This window comes from Balaenoptera physalus (assembly GCF_965194825.1).
Source record: "Balaenoptera physalus genome assembly, chromosome: 14".
In the NCBI taxonomy this organism is placed as follows: Eukaryota; Metazoa; Chordata; class Mammalia; order Artiodactyla; family Balaenopteridae; genus Balaenoptera; species Balaenoptera physalus.
The window spans coordinates 30,213,871-30,232,283 of record NC_138893.1 but is presented as its reverse complement, the minus strand read 5'-3'; the positions used below and the strand labels follow the sequence as shown (position 1 = coordinate 30,232,283).

The 18,413-nt window shown below is 53.3% G+C and overlaps 1 protein-coding gene across 12 annotated transcripts in view; it reads left to right on the top strand.

Moving 5' to 3' along the window:
• The first annotated feature begins 3,863 nt into the window (after nt 1-3,863).
• The window catches only part of LHPP (phospholysine phosphohistidine inorganic pyrophosphate phosphatase), a 137,704-nt gene continuing 123,154 nt past the window's right edge, over nt 3,864-18,413 (top strand). For 4 of the 12 annotated variants that reach the window (XM_082424691.1, XM_082424696.1, XM_082424689.1 and 1 more), the window contains exon 1: nt 3,899-4,114. In XM_082424691.1, coding sequence (XP_082280817.1) covers nt 3,990-4,114 — 125 coding nt within the window. In that variant the 5' untranslated portion in view covers nt 3,899-3,989. Of the gene's footprint in view, nt 4,115-6,346; nt 7,246-18,413 lie in introns of those variants that run through there. The other 8 variants (XR_014253367.1, XR_014253368.1, XR_014253369.1 and 5 more) reach the window with 3 other exon arrangements.

Sequence of the window (18,413 nt, the reverse complement as noted above, 5' to 3'; positions counted from 1 at the left end):
GGTTTCTGTCACTGGCAACCAAAGAGTCCTAGCTAATACAAGCAAGTCTGGAAGGATTATACACACATCTACTACAGCAAAAGAGGATTGGAAGGATTCATATTTAAGCTGAAATTCAGACATGATTTGTAGACTTGTTATTGGAAATGTAAGAGGCCAAGCTCTTACATCCCTGCACACTGGAGTGTTAATGTGCCACTTGACTAGCTCTGGCCCAAAAGATATAAACAAGACTCTATTGGGTCTGGATTCTGGGGCAGCTTTTGTTTTTCCTGGTATAAAGGGCAAGACTCAGTTGTCACAGGCCCTTTTCCCTTTTCCTTTCCTTTCTTTCCTGAAATGCAGACATGATGCCTGGGGGTACAGCAGACATCTTGACAGCATGAGGGTGAAAGCCTAAGGATGGTGAAGCAGAAAGTTGGAAGTAGACTATTTCCTGATGTTCCTGGGAACTGCTGTACCTGCCCAGGGCTGACTTCCTCTTGGCTTCTTGATATATGAGAAAGAGTAAGTCTATCCGGTTGAGCGACTATAGGTGGATTTCTGTTACATGCAGCCAAAACAACTCTAACTTATACAGTGCCCTTCTATTACATCCAAAGAAAGGTCGTGGACTTTTGGGTTAGGTCTGAGCCCACACTTAGAGAGGTCTGTTGCCTTGGACCAACATGTCATTCTTCAGGTGAGAGACTCGGGTCCCTGTATTCATTTCCTATTATTGCTGTAACAAATTACCACAAACTTTGTGGCTTAAAAACCACAAATTTGTTCTCTTACAGTTCTAGAGGCAAGAAGTCCTAAAGTCAAGGTGTTCTCAGGGCTGTATTCCTCTGGAGGCTGTAGGGGAGAATCCATTTCTTCGCCTTTTCCAGCTTCTAAAGGCTGCCTGCATTTCGTGGCTCATGGCTCCTTCGTATTCAAGCCCAGCAGCGTAGCATTTTCAAATCTCTCTCTCACCTCGGCATGACGTGTTGTCATGTCTCCTCTGACTCTTCTCCTGCCTCCCTCTTTCCTTTATAAGGACTCTTGTGATTAGATCGAGCCCATGTGGATCATTCTGGATAATCTCACATTTCCAGATCTTTAGCTTAATCACATCTGCAAAGTCCCCTTTGCCATGTGAGGTAACACACTCACAGGTCCTGGGAAGTAGGACGTGGGCATCTTCAAGGAGCCATTATTCTGTCTCCATAATCTTAGATATAGAAAGTGATTTGCCCAAGGTCATGCCCAGCTAATGGGAGAGGAGAACTACGCATGGACTGACCACCACAGGCAGAAGTGCCCTTTCTCCTCTTCCTCTTTGGCATGAAGCTAAAGCCCAGCCATGCTTCAAGGTCCATTTCAGGCTGCCCCTCTGCTCAGAAACCACAGCTGCCCTCCACAGCCCACAGAGTCCATCGTCTTGGCTGTGTCTGTCACTCACTGGCACTCTGCACACGTTTGATCAGTGATCTTAAAAGTGTACGTCTTGTTCTCTGCCCAGTCTTGACTCAAAGGCAAAGAACACACTTTAGACCTTTTTGGACCCTGGGACCCACTGAGCCCACAGAGTTGAAGTTCTATACATGGGTGATGTATGGCTCATGATGATTGTGGTAGATTATCCAGACTGACTCACTCAGTTCCTGTACCACAGAATCTGGAATGCAAACACTGCATTTCCCAGACCCCCTTGCAGGTTGGACTAGGTTCCACCAAGCCAGACATGGTGAAAGTGAGATGGTGACCATAGGTGGAGAGAGAGAATTCTCTGAGGCTATGGTGGGTGGATTTGATTCTTTCGGGGCAGTACTATCAGGTCCCTGTCATCTTAAGAGCCAAGTGATGGGGCAGTAGTCTCAGTGAAACAATGAAATTGGGCATTTCTCAGAGCTGCACGGCTCTTTGCTGTGCAGTACTTGAGCTTGGTTACCCAGTCCCCCGGGAAATCTGTAAGCTCCTTGATGCCTTGTATAAACATACCCCTCTAGCTGGAGAAGTTTCTATTGTCTGCAGCTAAGAACCATGATTTTTAAAAAATTTTTATTTTATTTATTTATTTTTGGCTGCATTGGGTCTTCTTTGCTGTGTGTGGGCTTTCTCTAGTTGCAGCGAGCGGGGGCTACTCTTCATTGTGGTGCTCTGGCTTCTCATTGCGGTGGCTTCTCTTGTTGTGGAGCTCAGGCTCTAGGCGCGGGGGCTTCAGTAGTTGTGGCACACGGGCTCAGTAGTTGTGGCTCACAGGCTCTAGAGCGCAGGCTCAGTAGCTGTGGCACACGGGCTTAGTTGCTCCACAGCATGTGGGATCTTCCCGGACCAGGGCTTGAGCCTGTGACCCCTGCATTGGCAGGCAGATTCTTAACCACTGCGCCACCAGGGAAGCCCAAGAACCATGATTAATATGAGGTCTCATATTCATTTCTCCTCCAACCAGATTGTAAATCCCCAAAGGGCAGGAACTATATTTTATATTTCTCCTGTAAAATCAGCAGAGTACACAGTTTTCCTAGTAAACTTATCAACATGACATGCACGATTCATTGAACTGGGTTAAAGTTCTAATATTCTGATGAATTCTTCATCCCATCTGTGAATCAAGAGACTGAAACAAAATGGCCACCCTAATATGGTCTTCTTTTGAAACCTTAAAGTTAAGTCAGGCTAAGAGAAGTCAATTTTTTAAAAAAATACATTTATTTATTTTTGGCTGCATTGGGTCTTTGTTGCTGTGCACAGGCTTTCTCTAGTTGCGGCGAGCGGGGCTACTCTTCATTGCAGTGCGCGGGCATCTCATTGCGGTGGCTTCTCTTGTTGCGGAGCATGGGCTCTAGGTGCGCAGGCTTCGGTAGTTGTGGCACATGGGCTCAGTAGTTGTGGCTCGCGGGCTCTAGAGCGCAGCCTCAGTAGTTGTGGTGCACGGGCTTAGTTGCTCCGCGTCATGTGGGATCTTCCGGGACCGGGGCTCGAACCCGTGTCCCCTGCTTTGGCAGGCGGATTCTTAACCGCTGTGCCATCAGGGAAGTGCCAGAAGTCAAATTTTTGAAGTTTCAGTTTAAACACTTGAAAGGGTCAGAAGGGCAGTCAAGGAAACTCTTCCCCTTTTCTATCAACATTTACTTATTACAAAAACGATGTAACATTAAATAGAATGTAAAAATTCATCCAAAATCTCACTGGGCTAACACATTGCAACATTCCCATTTTCTTCTCAGCCATTCCTATGCCTTATTTTTGTAGGCAGTGGTCTACATACAATTTTGCATTCTGCCTTTTTTTTTTTGGCTGCACCACTCTGCGTGTGGGATCTTAGTTCCTCAACGAGGGATGGAACCCACTTCCCCTGCATTGGAAGCTGAGTCTTAACCACTGGACAGCTAGGGAAGTCCCTCTGCTTTTTCACACAATGTTATATCATGAGCGTTTTTCATGTTGTAACCTAGTCTTCCTTTTTTCATGGCATAATATTTCTGTCAGTAGCCGTCTTATCACTTCTTGAACAATTCCGGTCCCTGAACATTTATTTTTCTTCCAGCTTGTTTTGGCATCATAGCTTACACTTCAGACATGTCTTTAGAGACTCGTTTCCTTATCATTGCTTGTCAGGCGCGCAGCATTGTCCGGTCTGTGGGCCCAACTATCTCCACTGCTTTTAGGAGTGTCATCGGGACACAGTAAAACACCAATGAAGGTCTTGCCTGTTCTCTTTAATTTTTTTTACTTTTCCGGTTGCCTCCTCGTCCCAATCTGCCTTGCTCTAATTTTTAGGGAGGTTGACCCTTTATCCACTGATCTCCAGGTGAAAAGGCTCCCATTTTGGGGGCGCGTGACTCGGGAGTCGGGAAGCAGCGCCCGTCTTGCCGGGTTTGCGCCCGGCCACACCCCACCGGCCCAGCTCTGCCCCGCCCCGCCCGCGGGACTACACTTCCCAGGCGCCCCTGCGCGGCGAGCGCGGCCGCAGCTTCCAGCTGCCGGTTGGGACGCGGGGCTCGAGGCGCAGGCGGAACGCAATGGCTGCGTGGGGCGAGCGGCTGGCCGGCGTGCGCGGGGTGCTGCTCGACATCTCAGGCGTGCTGTACGACGGCGGTGAGGGCGGCGGCGCGCCGATCGCAGGCTCTGTGGAGGCGCTGGCGAGGTGAGTGGGCCGCGCAGGCCGCCTCGAGCGCCCGGCGCTGTGCTCAGCCGGGTCCTGTGGGCCGCTGCCGGGGGGCGGGGCGGGGCTGCTTCTCTGGCCCCGCCCCGTCCGGCGAGCGGAGGGCTGGTCCCGGGAGGATCGCGCTGCAGCCCCTGGGTGTGCCAGGCATCCGGCGTCCCTGGGTGAGCCCCGGGCCTCTGCTGGTTAGAGTTGCGCTACTGTCCAACAGGGCAGCCCCGCTCCTTGCTGTTGAGCGCTTGGAATGTGGCAAGTCTGAATTTAGATGTGGTGTAAGTGTACAACCCACACCGGATTTCGAAGACTTAGAAAAAATGTAAAAAGTTCATTGTATTGTTTTATATTGGTTACATGTTGAAATGATACTAATTTGGTTACCAGAAAACTTTAAATTACATACGTGGCTGGCATTGTAATTCAGTTGGACTGCCTTGACTGTCTGCTTAGACGGTAGGAGGGCGTCTTGCCCACCAAGTCTTGTGCACAGAGGACACTGCCAGGACCACTGTTGGGACCACTGGGCCCTGGGCTTTGTAATTGCCACTGGCATCGCAGAACCAGAGGGTAAGAGGGGGCATGGGGTGAAGTGGAGGAGAAAGTGCCTTCCATCTGAAGGGAACAGTGGCTGCAAAGCCTGAGGCGGAGGAGAGCTCGGCAGATCGCACGCACTCACGGAACTGAAGAGCAAGTGGGGACTAGCGAGGGTGAGCATGGCTACAGCAGGCAGGGACCTGAGGGTCACAGAGAGCTGTCTGGATTCCATCCTGGGTGCAATGAGAAGTCACTGAAGATTTTAGGCAGGAGTGTCGTCTGATCTGATTTATGTTTTCAAGACATTTAAATGTAGAAAGTGAAACTATATAAGTAAATGAAAACAGGAGAGATTCCCTTTGAAATCTTGGAGTAGGAGAATACCTTTGGAGCTACGCCTCAAAATCTAGAAATCGACAACAACAACAAATCAACAGCCCAATAGAAAGATGCACAAAGGATATAAACAATTCATGGGAAAGGAAAACAAATAGAAACACAAAGGAAAAGCATAGGAAAGATGCTCAGCCTTACTCGAATAAGAGAAGTGCAAATTAAAACTATCCTGAGATGCCTTTTTTTATCAGTTTGAGAAAATTGGCCAAAATCCACAACTTTGGGAGCGCATTCTCTTGGTGAGAGTTTGTGGAAGCAGACCCTGTCTTATATTGCTTGTGGAAGAGGCATTTGGCATTATCTATCAGCGTACTGCCTCATACATGAGAAATGACATAGGTGGGAGGTCATTCATGGCAGTGCCTTGCGAAATAGCAAAAGACTGGAAACAGCTCAGCTATCCATCGCTAGGGAAGTATTACAGTCTATCCTTCTACACAGTGGAATTCCATGCTGCATAAAAAAGAACGAGCATGCCTGCCATGTAGACGTGCTGTCAGTGAAGACAGGATGTGCCCTGTGCCGTCTTTTGGGTGGAAAAGGCAGAAGTGCAAGCGTGTATTCCTGCTGGTGTGTTTGTATAAGGAAACTGGAGGGAAGAGCTTCAACCTGTGAAGATCTGGAAGGCAAGTGATTGGGGAGAACTAGGTGTTTGGGGGTAGGGATGGGAGCAAGGCTCTTCCCTCGGTAACTTTGTATATAAACATTTTTTTAAAGTTTTGAACCATGTGGATGTATTTCCCATTCAAGATATCAAATTACAAATATTTTGTCAATTTTGTCTCAAAAAATGCTGGAAAAAAATACTGCACCAGAAAAAAAAACATTTTAAGAAGATCTCTGGCTGCAAAGCGGAGAATGAGCTGGCAGTGGGGCAGACGGTCGGGCTCCAGAGGAAACAGGGGAACAGCCAGTTGGGAGACCCTTGTGTGGTCCAGGGAGACATGATAGGGCGTGGACTAGGGGGCGGCAATGGAGATGAAGAGAAGGGGGTGAATTAGATGTTTTGGGAGTAGGACCAATGAGACCTGCCTATGTATTGGATATTGTGGGGAACAAGGAGAAGATGAAATAAAGAATGGCTCCGGTGTTGGACTGGAGCACCTGAGGGGATGGAGAGGGGCACAGGCAGGTGCCATGATGGCCCTTGATGCAGTGCTTGGCACACAATACACCCCATGAGTATGACAGTTAAACGTCACATCCTATGTTTGTTTGTTTGTCTGTTTTTGTGTAAAAGACAAACATTATTGAGCCCCCAGCCCTAATTCTCTTTCTCCTGCACAGTCTTGGTTCCCTGGAGACACTCAGTCCGGCAGGCAGCAATGAGACCCACTTTCTGGCCAGCAGAGGCATCTCTGAGGATGGTAGAGGGTTTGCCGATGTGGTGGTGGTTGCCACCTCCGAAGGGATGCTCAACAGTGTTCATGGCCACACCCCGCACGCATGGCCAGCAATTCCTCTTTGCCTTATACTTGTGGTAGGCACGGCTGGCCTTCAGAATGGGCTTGTCAACGTGGCCACCTCCAGCCACCACACCGGCCACAGCTCTGTTGGCAGAGGAGATGACCTTCTTGGAGCCCAAGGGCAGCTTCACTCTGGTCTTCTTTGTCTCAGGGTTGTGGGAGATGACAGTCACATAGTTCCCAGAGGCTGTGGCCAGCTTGCCCCAGTCACCAGGCTTCTCCTCCAGACAACACACGATGGTGCCCCCAGGTACGGTACCCACCGGGAGCACATTGCCGATGCTGAGCTGGGCCTGCTTGCCACAGTACACGAACTGGCCGGTGTGGATGCCCTTGGTGGTGATGAACATCTCTGTCCACTTCTTAAAACGGTATGGATCCCGGAAGACCACCTTGGCAAGGGGCGCGCTGCAGCCCGGGTCGTGGATGATGTCCTTCACGATACCCTTGATGTAGCCGTGTTGCTCGGCAAAGTCCCCGGCGCACAGAGACGCGGCGTCCTTTCGGTGCTTCACGTGCACGCGGAACGTGGAGCCGGCGCCCTTCCTCTGCCCACGGATCCCGCGGCCCACGGCAGCAGCCTGCTGAGGAGCGCGGCCGAAAGAGCACGTCCCATGTTAATATAGGAATTCCTGTTATACGTGCTTTTAATTTTTTAAAAATCAGGGCCACTTAAAAAAAACCAACTTTATATTAAAGTTAAGTACACATCTGTTCTTCTATTGAGGGGGTGTAGTTTCCTGTTTTCAGTTATTTTGAATAGTGCTGCCATGAACATTCTAGAACATGTCTGGTGAATGCATGGATGCATTTCTGCTGGGTACAGACCTAGGAGTGGAATTGCTGGTCATAAGATAGGCATATGTTCATTGCTAGAAGATGCTGTCAAATCGTTTCCCAAAGTGGTATACGTGAGAGTCCCCGTGGCTCTGTGTCCTCACCGACACGTGGGTTTGTCAGTCCTTTGCATTTTATTTATTTTTTATTTTTTTTAAACCAATTTACATTTTCATTCATTCTTTCTTAAAATTTTTTAAAAGTTAATTAATTAATTTTATTTTTGGCTGCTTTGGGTCTTCATTGCATGCAGGCTTTCTCTAGTTGCGGCGAGCGGGGGCTACTCTTCCTTGTGGTGCGTGCGCTACTCATTGCCGTGGCTTCTCTTGTTGCAGAGCACAGGCTCTAGGCGCGCGGGCTTCATTAGTTGTGGCACGTGGGCTCAGTAGTTGTGGCTTGCGGGCTCTAGAGTGCAGGCTCAGTAGTTGTGGCGCACGGGCTTAGTTGCTCCGCGGCATGTGGGATCTTCCCGGACCAGGGCTCGAACCCGTGTCCCCTGCATTAGCAGGCAGATTCTTAACCACTGCGCCACCAGGGAAGTCCTGAAGTCCTTTGCAGTTTAGCAGGGTCATTTTTGCCTCAAAACCTGAGGAATAAAGTAGGTCAAGGATATGGACAGAACCTCGGTCCCTCCCCGTCTCCCTTCTGCTGAGGAGCACAGAATGGATTCAGCAGTGGCTTTGGAATAGGTAGGGCTGATTGTGAGCCCTTGTTTCCAGTCAGTACTGTGGGTCTGGTGTGCACCCGGCCCGGGCCAGTGAGGCTCCAGGCGTCTCCCAGCACCGGCAAAGCTGGCTGCTCTCAGAGAGTGCTTCCTCTATGCTGGACGTCCCTGTTTATGTCATGTAGTCCCCCTAACAGCGTGGGGGTGGGAGGAGGTTATCTCCCTCAATCAGCTGAAGTCACTGCGGCTCAGGGCTTGCTAGGGTCTCAGCTGGGATGGCCCAGGGCCCATGGGAACCCAGGTCTGCGCGACTCCTAACCGCTGTGCTGGACCCATACTTAGAGTCCTTTGAGGGAGAAGGGGGCATTGGAAAAGGTCAAGGGCTTCTCTCTAGCAGTCTCCCCTGGGTAATGCTCCCCCCCGATACACTGTCCAACAAACACCTGCACAGATTCCAGGGTGTGACTCGAAGGAGAGTGATCCCTGGTCCTTTAACCTCTGTGGGTTTGGCACTGGCATCTTCCAACAGATCCCCAGGAGTTTTTTGTCTTGATTTGCTTTAATTCAACTAATTTATCTAGCTGGAGTGTCTTTGGTAGCAACTACACTGTATAAATCTAGCAGCGGTATAATAACCGGATATACTAACAGTCCTAAAATACATCCCAGCCAGTTCTGTAGCTGAGAGAGGGGAGATGTGCCTTCCCCATAGTGTGTGGGACTGTTTCCGGTGAGGGGACATAGTTCTCATTATCTCAGGGGACTTGATCGTCCTGGAGAATGAGGCCTGGTCCCTCTGAACCCTCCCCGGTACTCCACGCCACAGGACCGCATCCCCATGCCTCTAACTGCTCCACCAGGGCCTTCCCGAGTGACCTTTGTGGCCCCTTCTCTCCCTCTGCCCACTTCACCCCCTTGCTCCCAGTTATACAGACTCTCGGGGGGGGTTTCACTGACCAGCCCCTTAGCAGCCCAGCACCCGCAGAGCCTGGGCCCTCCACGCCACGGCACCCTCTGGTTCTCACCCACGTTCCTTTTCTCTCTTCAGCTCTTGTGCTGGCTCTTTAAAGACTAGGCCCCTCCACCCAGGCCCGGCCTCCAGTGGCCAGCTGGTCACAGGCCCAAGGAAGCCGCCCATGCCCTCCTGTGGGGCCCCCGGAGCCCAGCATTCAGACCCTCCTGGCAGCGAGTGTATGTGGGCAACTTTCCCCAGTAAAATCTGCCTGCTTTTGGCGTTTCCCTGGGGATGTCAGACTTGGGGACGCGGCTCTTTCCCTGGCCAGGCCCTGCTGGCCAAGGTGAATAACGCCAGGCTTCCACCACTTTTTGTAGTTTTTGCAGCCACACCCTGCACTCTGTGGCCTCCTTGATATGCAAGGCTGGCTTTGAAGTCACAGGGGAGCTCAGAGGAAGTTCGCAGGGTGAGAGCAGCGCTGCAGAGGGGCAGCGTGATGGGGGTCCCGGGGCCCTGGGGGGCGTTTGCCTCCATGGCATCTCCCCAGTGCCGTGGGTTCCCAAACAGCACCTTCTGTTCTGGGAACCCCGGAAGGGGCTGACTCACCACTTCTCTTCCTAGACTTTCTGTGGTGACAGGTGTCCTCAGGTTTTTGGAAAGGTTCCCACCTGTTTGGAGACACAGAGCACATGGGGAGTATTAGCCCTGCTTTTTAAAACAATACCGACCACCATAATAGCAGTCACTGATGATCAAGCTACCTTCACAACCAGCCCTTTTCAAAGCCGGGACTGAGGCTCAGAGAGATTTGGGAAGTGGCCAAAGTGGAGAAAGTGGCTGGGCCAGGGTTCCCTCCCTTCCCGCTCCCCCCCCGTCCCCCGCCCTGCCCCGGCCCACCTGACTCCAAGCCCCAGTTTTCCCCGCAATACCACACTGCTTCTCATTAAAGATGCACTTGTTCATTTGTTCATTCATTCACTCACCCAACAAATATTTATCGAGTGCTTCTTTTATACTGAAAACACCGCTGTAGGCATTGGGACAAGGGGCAGTGAGTGGGGCAGATGGAAGTCCCTGCTCTCGGGAAGCTGACCGTCCAGTATGGGGAGAGCAGCGTAAACAGCACCCGGAAAGGCTAGTGTCAGGTGGAGAGAGACTGAGCTGCCCGGGAGATGGGGAGCCGGTGATGTGTGAGCTGGGCTCTGAAGCTGTCATCTGGGCCAGGAACGTCCCAGATTGGAGAACAGGAGGTCCAGGCTCCCTGGAGCGCTGGGCACGGTGCTGGCCAGGTGGAGCCCTCTTACTGTGCTAGGACTTGTGGGTGGGCGTGGTCACGGGACATCTGTAACCGGCCTGGGTCCCCCCATCAGGCCCTTTATTGGAGTCCATTCTTGGGCAGTTGGGCTCCCCAAGGGGAGCCATTCAGAGACAGGGCTGGGCACAGCGGGGGCTGCAGGGGCCGGCCCCCGGGCTGGTCAGCACAAAGGGGAGCCCCAGAGGCATCTGCATGTGAAAGGCGGGTGGGCATTTACTGCATCCTGTCTCAGGCCACTAAAGCACATCTGCTGGGCCCAGCGCGGCTCAGCCTTTTTGCGGCCGGCGGAAGGAAGCAGGCTCGGCCTCGGCCCAGGGCAGCCTCATAAAGTAATTCCCACCCAGGACTAACAGACCCGCGACCCATCCCTCCAGTGTGCACCAGAAGCCCTGGGACCCTGTTAAAACTCAGGCCCCTCCCAGCAGGTCTTAGAGCCAGGGGAACAGGGCCAGGGAACTTGTCTGAAGTGCAGCCTAGGACCAAGCCCCTCCCGATGCTCGGCCACCCTGGCTCCGTCGGGCCCCAGGGACACAGCCGCCCGGGAGTGGCGGTAATAATAGTAGCTACCAGGACTGTGAGAGAGCCGGGAACCTCCCTGCGTTGCCTCGTCCCATCCCCGACGTGTCCCAGCACCTGCCAGAGGGGGCTCTTAAGGCTATCAGAGGGGGCGGGCCGTTTGTTTGAGTTCGTTTAGGCCAACAACAGCTTTCCTGACTCACCCTGGACCTTGGACAAGGTGTGTTTGTTGAGAATGCCCTGTCACTTGTGCTGCCGTTTCCTCTCTGCGGGTGAACTAGGCTGACTTTGGAGTTGGGGGCCTGGCGAGAGAACGATGCTCTCCTCCCAGGCCGAGTACTGGTTTCATAACGTCCACAGTTTAGGCTTCCCAAGGCAGAGGTGGCTTCCTTCTTGTAGACCATCCCACTAGTTCATGAATGTACTAAGTAAGAAGTCCAAATCGTCATCACCAGCCCCATCCTAGTCATTCCCCCAGGGGGACCCTGTAGTTCCTTCCACGCCTTTTCCTCTGTGTTTCCCCCAAAAGCGCAGAGGATTTTAAGAAGCCGCCCCTCCCCTTGCTGGCTCTCGTCCAGTTCCATGGTCCCCCCATCACACCCCCCACGACCCCCCACTCCTTGGGCGGCACTGATGCTCAAGAAACATGTTCTGTTGGTTCACAGGTCCCTGGAGGCTGGAGTTTCCCACAGATCCCGAGCCAGTGGTCTCAAACTTATGTCGCCTCAGAGCATTTATCTCCTAAATGAAATCTGAGGTAGAATCCCCCAAATTTTAAAAACAGATAAAAGAGCAATGTTTGAATGGTGTATATTTTCTCCTTTCAAATCTGTAATACCGATTATGAGGTCAGTCAGTGAAAATGATGAAAGTGTCATTTGTTGTTTTTTTTTTGGCCACGCCCCACGGCACATGGGATCTCCACCAGGGATCAAACCCGCGCCCCCTGCAGTGGAAGGCGGAGTCTTAACCACTGCGGCTGCTTTCCACTAGCTATCTATTTTACATTTGGCAGCGTATATATGTCCATGCCACTCTCTCACTTTGTCCCAGCTTACCCTTCGCCCTCCCCGTATAGCGCAGGGAGATCAGCTCAGTGCTTTGTGACCACCTAGAGGAGTGGGATAGGGAGGGTGGAAGGGAGGGAGATGCAAGAGGAAAGAGATATGGGGATATATGTATATGTATAGCTGATTCACTTTGTTATAAAGCAGAAACTAACACTATTGTAAAGCAATGATACTCCAATAAAGATGTTAAAAAAATATATAACAGTAGTAAAGTCTGGGGCAGTGGACAGCTCAACAGTACATATGTGTTGAGCTGTCACAATATGATTTTATATTTATGACTGGAAACAACCTGCATGTCTATCAGGAGGGGACAAGGGAATAAATTATGGTTTATCCAGACTGCAGAATATTCCCCAGCAGTTAAAAGGAGTGAGGTAGCTCTGTTTGGTGTTGACATTAGTTTATATGAGGTGAATGTTGCGTATAGTCCGTGAAAAAGTTACAGAGTGATGTGTGTGAAATACCATTTTTGTTCTTAGAGTTAAAGGAGACACAGCCGCCCTCAGGTAGAGTAATAACAGAACTGTGACCCTGACTTGTGTGGAGGGAAACCGAGGGACATTGTTGTGAAGCCACCCACGGCTCCACTGTCATGACAAGGGCTGTTTCTGGGTTTCTGATCTCAGCCTCGGTGGGCAGGGGTCACCCTGTGGAAATCAAGGGCAGCCAGGCTGGGGGTTCTGGAGCAGAGTTAATGGTTTATCCCAAAGATGCTGCCTCTGGTAGGAAGGCCCTGACTGATTAGGAGGTGAGCATGGCACGGGTCACTCATGGAGCCCACAGGTGGAGTTCTGACCCCGCAGCCCCCCAAGGATATACAGAGAAGCCGTATTGGCAAAGCCCTGCCCGGGCCCCGCCTGTGGCGGTGTGCATGGTGATTTCCCACCACCCTGGGGCAGGATGCAGCCCTGTTTATAGAGGAAGAATAGGACTTGCTCAAAGCCACCTCATGAGGAAGGAGAGTGGGGGCCAGACCCTTACCAGGGTAGGTGTCAGCTCTTGTGGGCGAGGACCTGGGTTTCGAGTCCCAGCTCTGCCCTGTGGTTGTCATGTGGTCTTGGGCAAGTTCCTTAGCCTTTTTGTGCCTCAGTTTCCTCTCGTGGGGAGCTGTTGTAACTACTGTTGGGGCTCCCTCTGTCTTGGGTGCTCCGGGATGTCTGCCAGGACGAGGCAGCGCCGGTTTACCCCAGGTTCCCTTTGCCGGGTTGAACTTTGCCCTCTTTCTTAATGGTGGCCCCGGGCGAAGCTCTCTGGGCTCCGTCCAGCAGGCCTCCCTCACCTGCTGGCTCCTCCGGCTGTCCCAGTTCCCTGGGCATCTGTCTTCTTGTCTGACTACCTGCCTCGAGGGCCCAGATGTCCCCAGCACCCAGCCCCGGGCCTGCCAGATGTGTGGTTGTCATTGTCACCACCATCACCTTCACTGTCATTCACTGAGTATTTGCAACATGCCAGGTGCTTCAGGACAGTCCTGTCAAGTAGCTACTGCTAGTGCCCCATTTTACAGATGTGGAAACTGAGGTTGGAGAGGGTTAGGTGACCAGCCTTGGTCGCACAGGGACGGCGTGGCAGAGGTGCTGAGGGTGTGTCTGCTTCCCGAGCCAGGCTCCCACCTTACCCGAGAATGCCTGGCTCTGTCCCCTGCAGCGCCCAGCACTTGACCAGCCTGTGACCACGTCAGGGGAGGACTAGCTGTTGGCTAATCTTCCAAGGCTGGGGAGTGGACCAGAGAACCCATGGCTCCCAGAAATGTGCCCTTAGGTTCCTCGTATCCCTCTGGGCCTCAGTCTCCCCCTCTGCGAAAGGAGCCACTAGGTTGGATAATCTCCAACGTCTCCTCTGGTTTCTAGATTCCCATGCACTTCATTCTAAATTGAATTTATTAGTAACTAGTAAAGTGACGTCGTGGGCTTAGCGTGTCCCATTGATCTGAGCTCAGAGGCCCAGGCAGGTCAGAGAGAACATACTGGATGGCGGGTGAGGTGGCCGCGGGTGTGGAAGGTGTGCCACGTGTTTCGTAAGGGCCCTGGCTTCAGGCCTGCCCGACGTCTGTTTGACCTCGTTGCTGTCCCCCTGAGGTCACTGGCTGGCTAGCCCGGACTGAGAGGCTCAGCCAGGGCCACTTCCGTGCGTCACCACTGCTCTTGTTCTCTCCTCTCCGTCCAGACTTTGGACTCTGTTTCTTGCCTGGACTCTGACGACACAGTCTGCCCAGCAGAGTGTCCGATGGAGAGTGGGGAGGGACCTCCAGGGACCTAGCAGCTGGCTGTCAGCCTGGCCAAAATGTCTACCCTGGTGGGTCGGTGGAAAGAAGGGGGAGGTGCAGCAGGCCCAGCCAGAGCTGCTGGCAGAGGCCTTACTGGTGTCCCTCAGCATTCCTGGCCCCGTGGTGATGCCAGCACATGATAGGGCTCATGGCGCGTCCTCTGTGCCCCACCCTGGCGAGCCAGAAGGCTAGGCGCTACTGTTACCCCATTTCGTGGTTGGGACTCAAGACTCCCAAGAGTCTGGCGCGTGGATGCCTGGGCAAGGGCATGTGCAAGGTGCAGGTGCCAGACCCCAACTGGGGAGCCAGACCCCATCTTCATGGGGGCAAAAGCCCTTGTGTTGCTGCTCCAGCCAGAAGGCATCTCCCTGCCCCTAAGCTGAGGCGCTACATCGGGGCACATGGGGAGCTGGACCTGGTCCCTCAGAATCAACGTGGGTGCCCCTTGGTGTGTGTGTGACTATATTTTTCTTTCTTTCTTTCCTCCTTCCCTCCCTCCCTCCACCCCTTCCTTTATGACTGTATTTTTCTACTGCAGAACTGTCCCTGCTCTGTTCATGGGCTCCTGTTTGACCTTCTATTTTTAAAAAATTGGGTTCTTAGAACAAATATGCACTTTGCAAGTTTCAATTTTCCAAATGTGTGTTTTCAATCTCTGTGGCTTTCTAAAAGGAAAGCAGCCACAGATCTCAAAATCAGACAGTGGCCGGCGCTGCCGTGGAGCTCTGCTAGGTAACGAGATCTTGATGCTGATGGATGGGGCGGCTGAGACTGATGTTCCCTGAGGGCCTTGGCTGGGCGCTGCCGCCCGAGTTTCGGTTCGTAATGACCCCCCGAGGTGTTGTGGGTGTTCTTTCCTTGTCTGAGAAACTGAAGCATATCTGCAGCTGTGGTCATTTCAGTAGTAATGGGGGCCCTCTTCCCCATCAGGTAGCGTCTTGAGCTGTAGCCCCAGGGGCGGAGCAGGCATGGGTCAGGGAGGCAGGAATGAGGGGGGACGCCCCTCTCCTCCCCTACACCTCCCTCCCCTCCTGGTATGAGTCTCTTCTGTCTCAGGAGAGGATTCCAGGCTACTTGACATAGAGGTGGCTGTGGTAGGAGACCAGAATTTCAGCCCAGGGTGGGCCTGTGGACCTCACACAGCTCTTTTGAAGACCAGCCCAGGGATGAGAAAAATCAAAAAAAATAAACCCTGCTTTCTCTGCGATGGGGGAGAAGTCACCCATCCCCTCTGGGTGCTAACCTCATTTGTCACTTCACGTTTGACCTGCCAGCCTGCAACCTCACCTTCCCACCCAGGAACCCACCCAGCCTGAGGGCTCCTCCCCGTCGCCTTCCCATTGGGTTCCCTCCCCCGGGGGTGGGGGGTGAGATTTGGAGTCGCCGTCAGCCTGGCCTCGCAGACACTCCACACATGCCCCCTCTGTAGGACCCAGCCCGTGCTCCTCGGAGCCCCAAGTGGGCGCAGGTGGTGAGAGCAGGGGAGGGGAGGTTGTGGCAGCTGCCAGGGGCCTCGCTGCTTGGTCACAGGATGGCTGGGGCGAGGTGGGTGAGCGCCCTGCCTGCTCTGGGCAGTTGGGGCAGGTAGAGCGGGGAGGGAACTAGGTTGGGGGAGCTTCCCCGCCGGCCACTGGCCGATGTTCTCGGCTCACATTCAGTGAGCACTTACTGTGGGCCAGGCCCGAGCAGGCACATCGCAGGTCTCATTGGAGCCTCACAGTGTGAGGCTGTTACCATCCCCATTTTCCAGATGAGGAAACTGAGCCACAGAGAGAAGAAACAGCTCGTGGAGGTCCCACAGCCATGAAGGGGCAGAACCGGGACCAGCCCACAGTCGTCAGACTCTGAAGCGCTTCCTGGTCGCCTCTTGGCCACCTGGCCTCCCACTCAGTATTAGAGCATCTTTCTTAGGCGTTTGTTCCTCAGCCTGCAGAAGGCGTGACTCGCTCCTCATCCCTGTGCCTAGGCCCATCCTCCCGTCTACCTGTCTGCACTCATCTGGCTCCACTGTGCTTTCTCTTCTGGAATCCTTTAACAACCTTGCACCAGGAAGGATTAGAGATGGGCTCTGGAGCAGTGCTCTCCACAGGCGGGATCGGCAGTGAGCGTGGGGTTTCTTCCTGAAGTTCTCTGGAAAGCAGAATGACTTGGTTCCATTACCAGGTGGGCCCATCAAATCCGGAATTTGGATCAGTTAAGTGCTTCTCATAGAAAAGCACTGCTGTGCTTCAAGGGCTGTGAAAGCCAAGTGGGAAGAGGACGGGCTCTGCCCGGGCAGGGGCCGGGGTCTGGGGGGGCTTCCTGGAGGAGGGGACATATCAACCAGGCTTTGACGGATGGGTAGGATTTGGCCATAGGAGAGGGTGAAGGCAAAGACTCAGGGTGATGAGAGGGCCTTCAGGGTCAGATGAAGGTGACAGATGGCTGGGGTGGGGTGGGGTGGGGACTGAGCTAGGAGGGGCCTTATCCAGGGCAGCCTCCTGGCCCCCTGCCCAACCCCTCTGTGGCGAGCCCAGAGGGCATCAGGCTGTGGAGCAATGCCAAGGTCAGTCAGGATGTCCAGTAATCGTCCTAGCACTCTACCTGCTACCGAGAGCGATAATGAGAAGGTTTCCATTATTTTCGGGTGAGCGCCCCTGGCAGATGCCGACAGCCAGCAGATGTGTGAGGTCCGAGGTGATTTGCAAGGGACCAGTTCATGTGATGCTCGGTAATTGCATCAGGCGACGTTGTCACTCAGAGCTTGTCCTGGCCTCCGGGATGAGGTAAAGGTCAGTTCAAAGAGCCGTTGCGGCCACGGGAAGTAGGGGCAAGTACCCACCCTCTCAGGGAGTCTGGGGAGGGTGCAGTGGACTGAGGCCGTGTTCTCAGAGGGGCCGTCTGGCCGGAGCCCGGCTCTGGGCTGCCAGGACCCTGCAGTAGGCCCCCTGTGCCCAGGGTTCTTGGGTGTCAGGGGATGGGGTGACATGGCCTGTCCTGGAGCTGGGCCCAGTCCGATGTTGAAATCCTTTGGATTCACTCCCCTTGGGAGGCCCTTTGCAGACTGTGCCCTGGCCCTGAAGCCACGCCTGGCTCCGGCTTTCCTGACGTTGGATTTGCGTGTTCCAGGCCTCCCGAGGCTGAATCTGACCTCTGGCAGCAGACCCCTCCGAGAGATGCCGAGGCTTTGGTTCCTTGGCTGTCTTAGTCTGCCATAACAGAATACCACAGCCTGGGGGCTTAACCACGGAGGTTTAGCTTCCCACAGTTCTGAAACCTAGGCATCCAAGACCGAGGGGCCGGCAGGGTGGGTCTCTGGCGAGAGTCCTCTTCCTGGCTTGTTCGGTAGCCACCTTCTGCCGTGTCCTGACACAGCCTCTTCTCTGTGCTTGCAGGCAGATCTCTGGTGTCTCTCGCTATAAGCACACTAATCCTGTCATATCAGGGCCCCACCCTTCTGTCCTCACTTAACCTTCATTACCTCCTGAGGGAGTCGACATACGATTTTGTGGGAGGGACACAATTCAGCTCATAGCCCTGGCCATTCAGGGCCTCCCCTTCAGTGCTGACCCACCTTCTCACACTCTGTCCCCTGCGCACGCACAGGTGTGCCCCATGCACACCCTTCCCCACCCTGGGAAGGTGTCAGTTTCCTGCCCAGCGGGATGAGCTGGGCCTGCCCCCGGCAGGTGCCTCCCTTACTGGGGAAGCACCAGCTTCTTCACCCCCTGGACCAGAGCCTGGGCCGCCACCTTGTAGCCAGCTGCGGGCCCGTGGGCTCTGCTGCTTACAAGCCGAGCGACCTTCTCAGGTCTCTGCCCCCCGGAGCCTCTGTTCTGTCGTCTCTGGAATGGGGACCGTGGTTCTTGCCTCCTCAGCTTGTTTTCTCAACATGTGCGTAGGGCCCCCTGTGCTCCAGACACCAGGCCCTGGGGGGTGCATGTAGGGGACACAGGGTGTATGTAGGGGGCTCTGCCCTTAGGGAGTGAGGATGAATCAGATCATGGATACTGAGCCCCAAGGCAAGGTCCAGTGTAATGTTGTATTCATGCTTTACTATTTTAATAATAATAATGAATACTTCTGTTATTTTTAGTAATTAAGAAAAATGAAGAGAGGACCTGGGACTCGTGCCAAAAAGTCAGAAGGGGGTGTGGTCAGGGGCATGAATCGACAGACCCACAGGGAGGGGCCTTCCCCAAGCATTTCCCACCACTTTCCAGGGACTGATTCAATCCTAAAACAAGTACTTTGATTTTAAAGCATGTGTTTTGGATGAACTTACG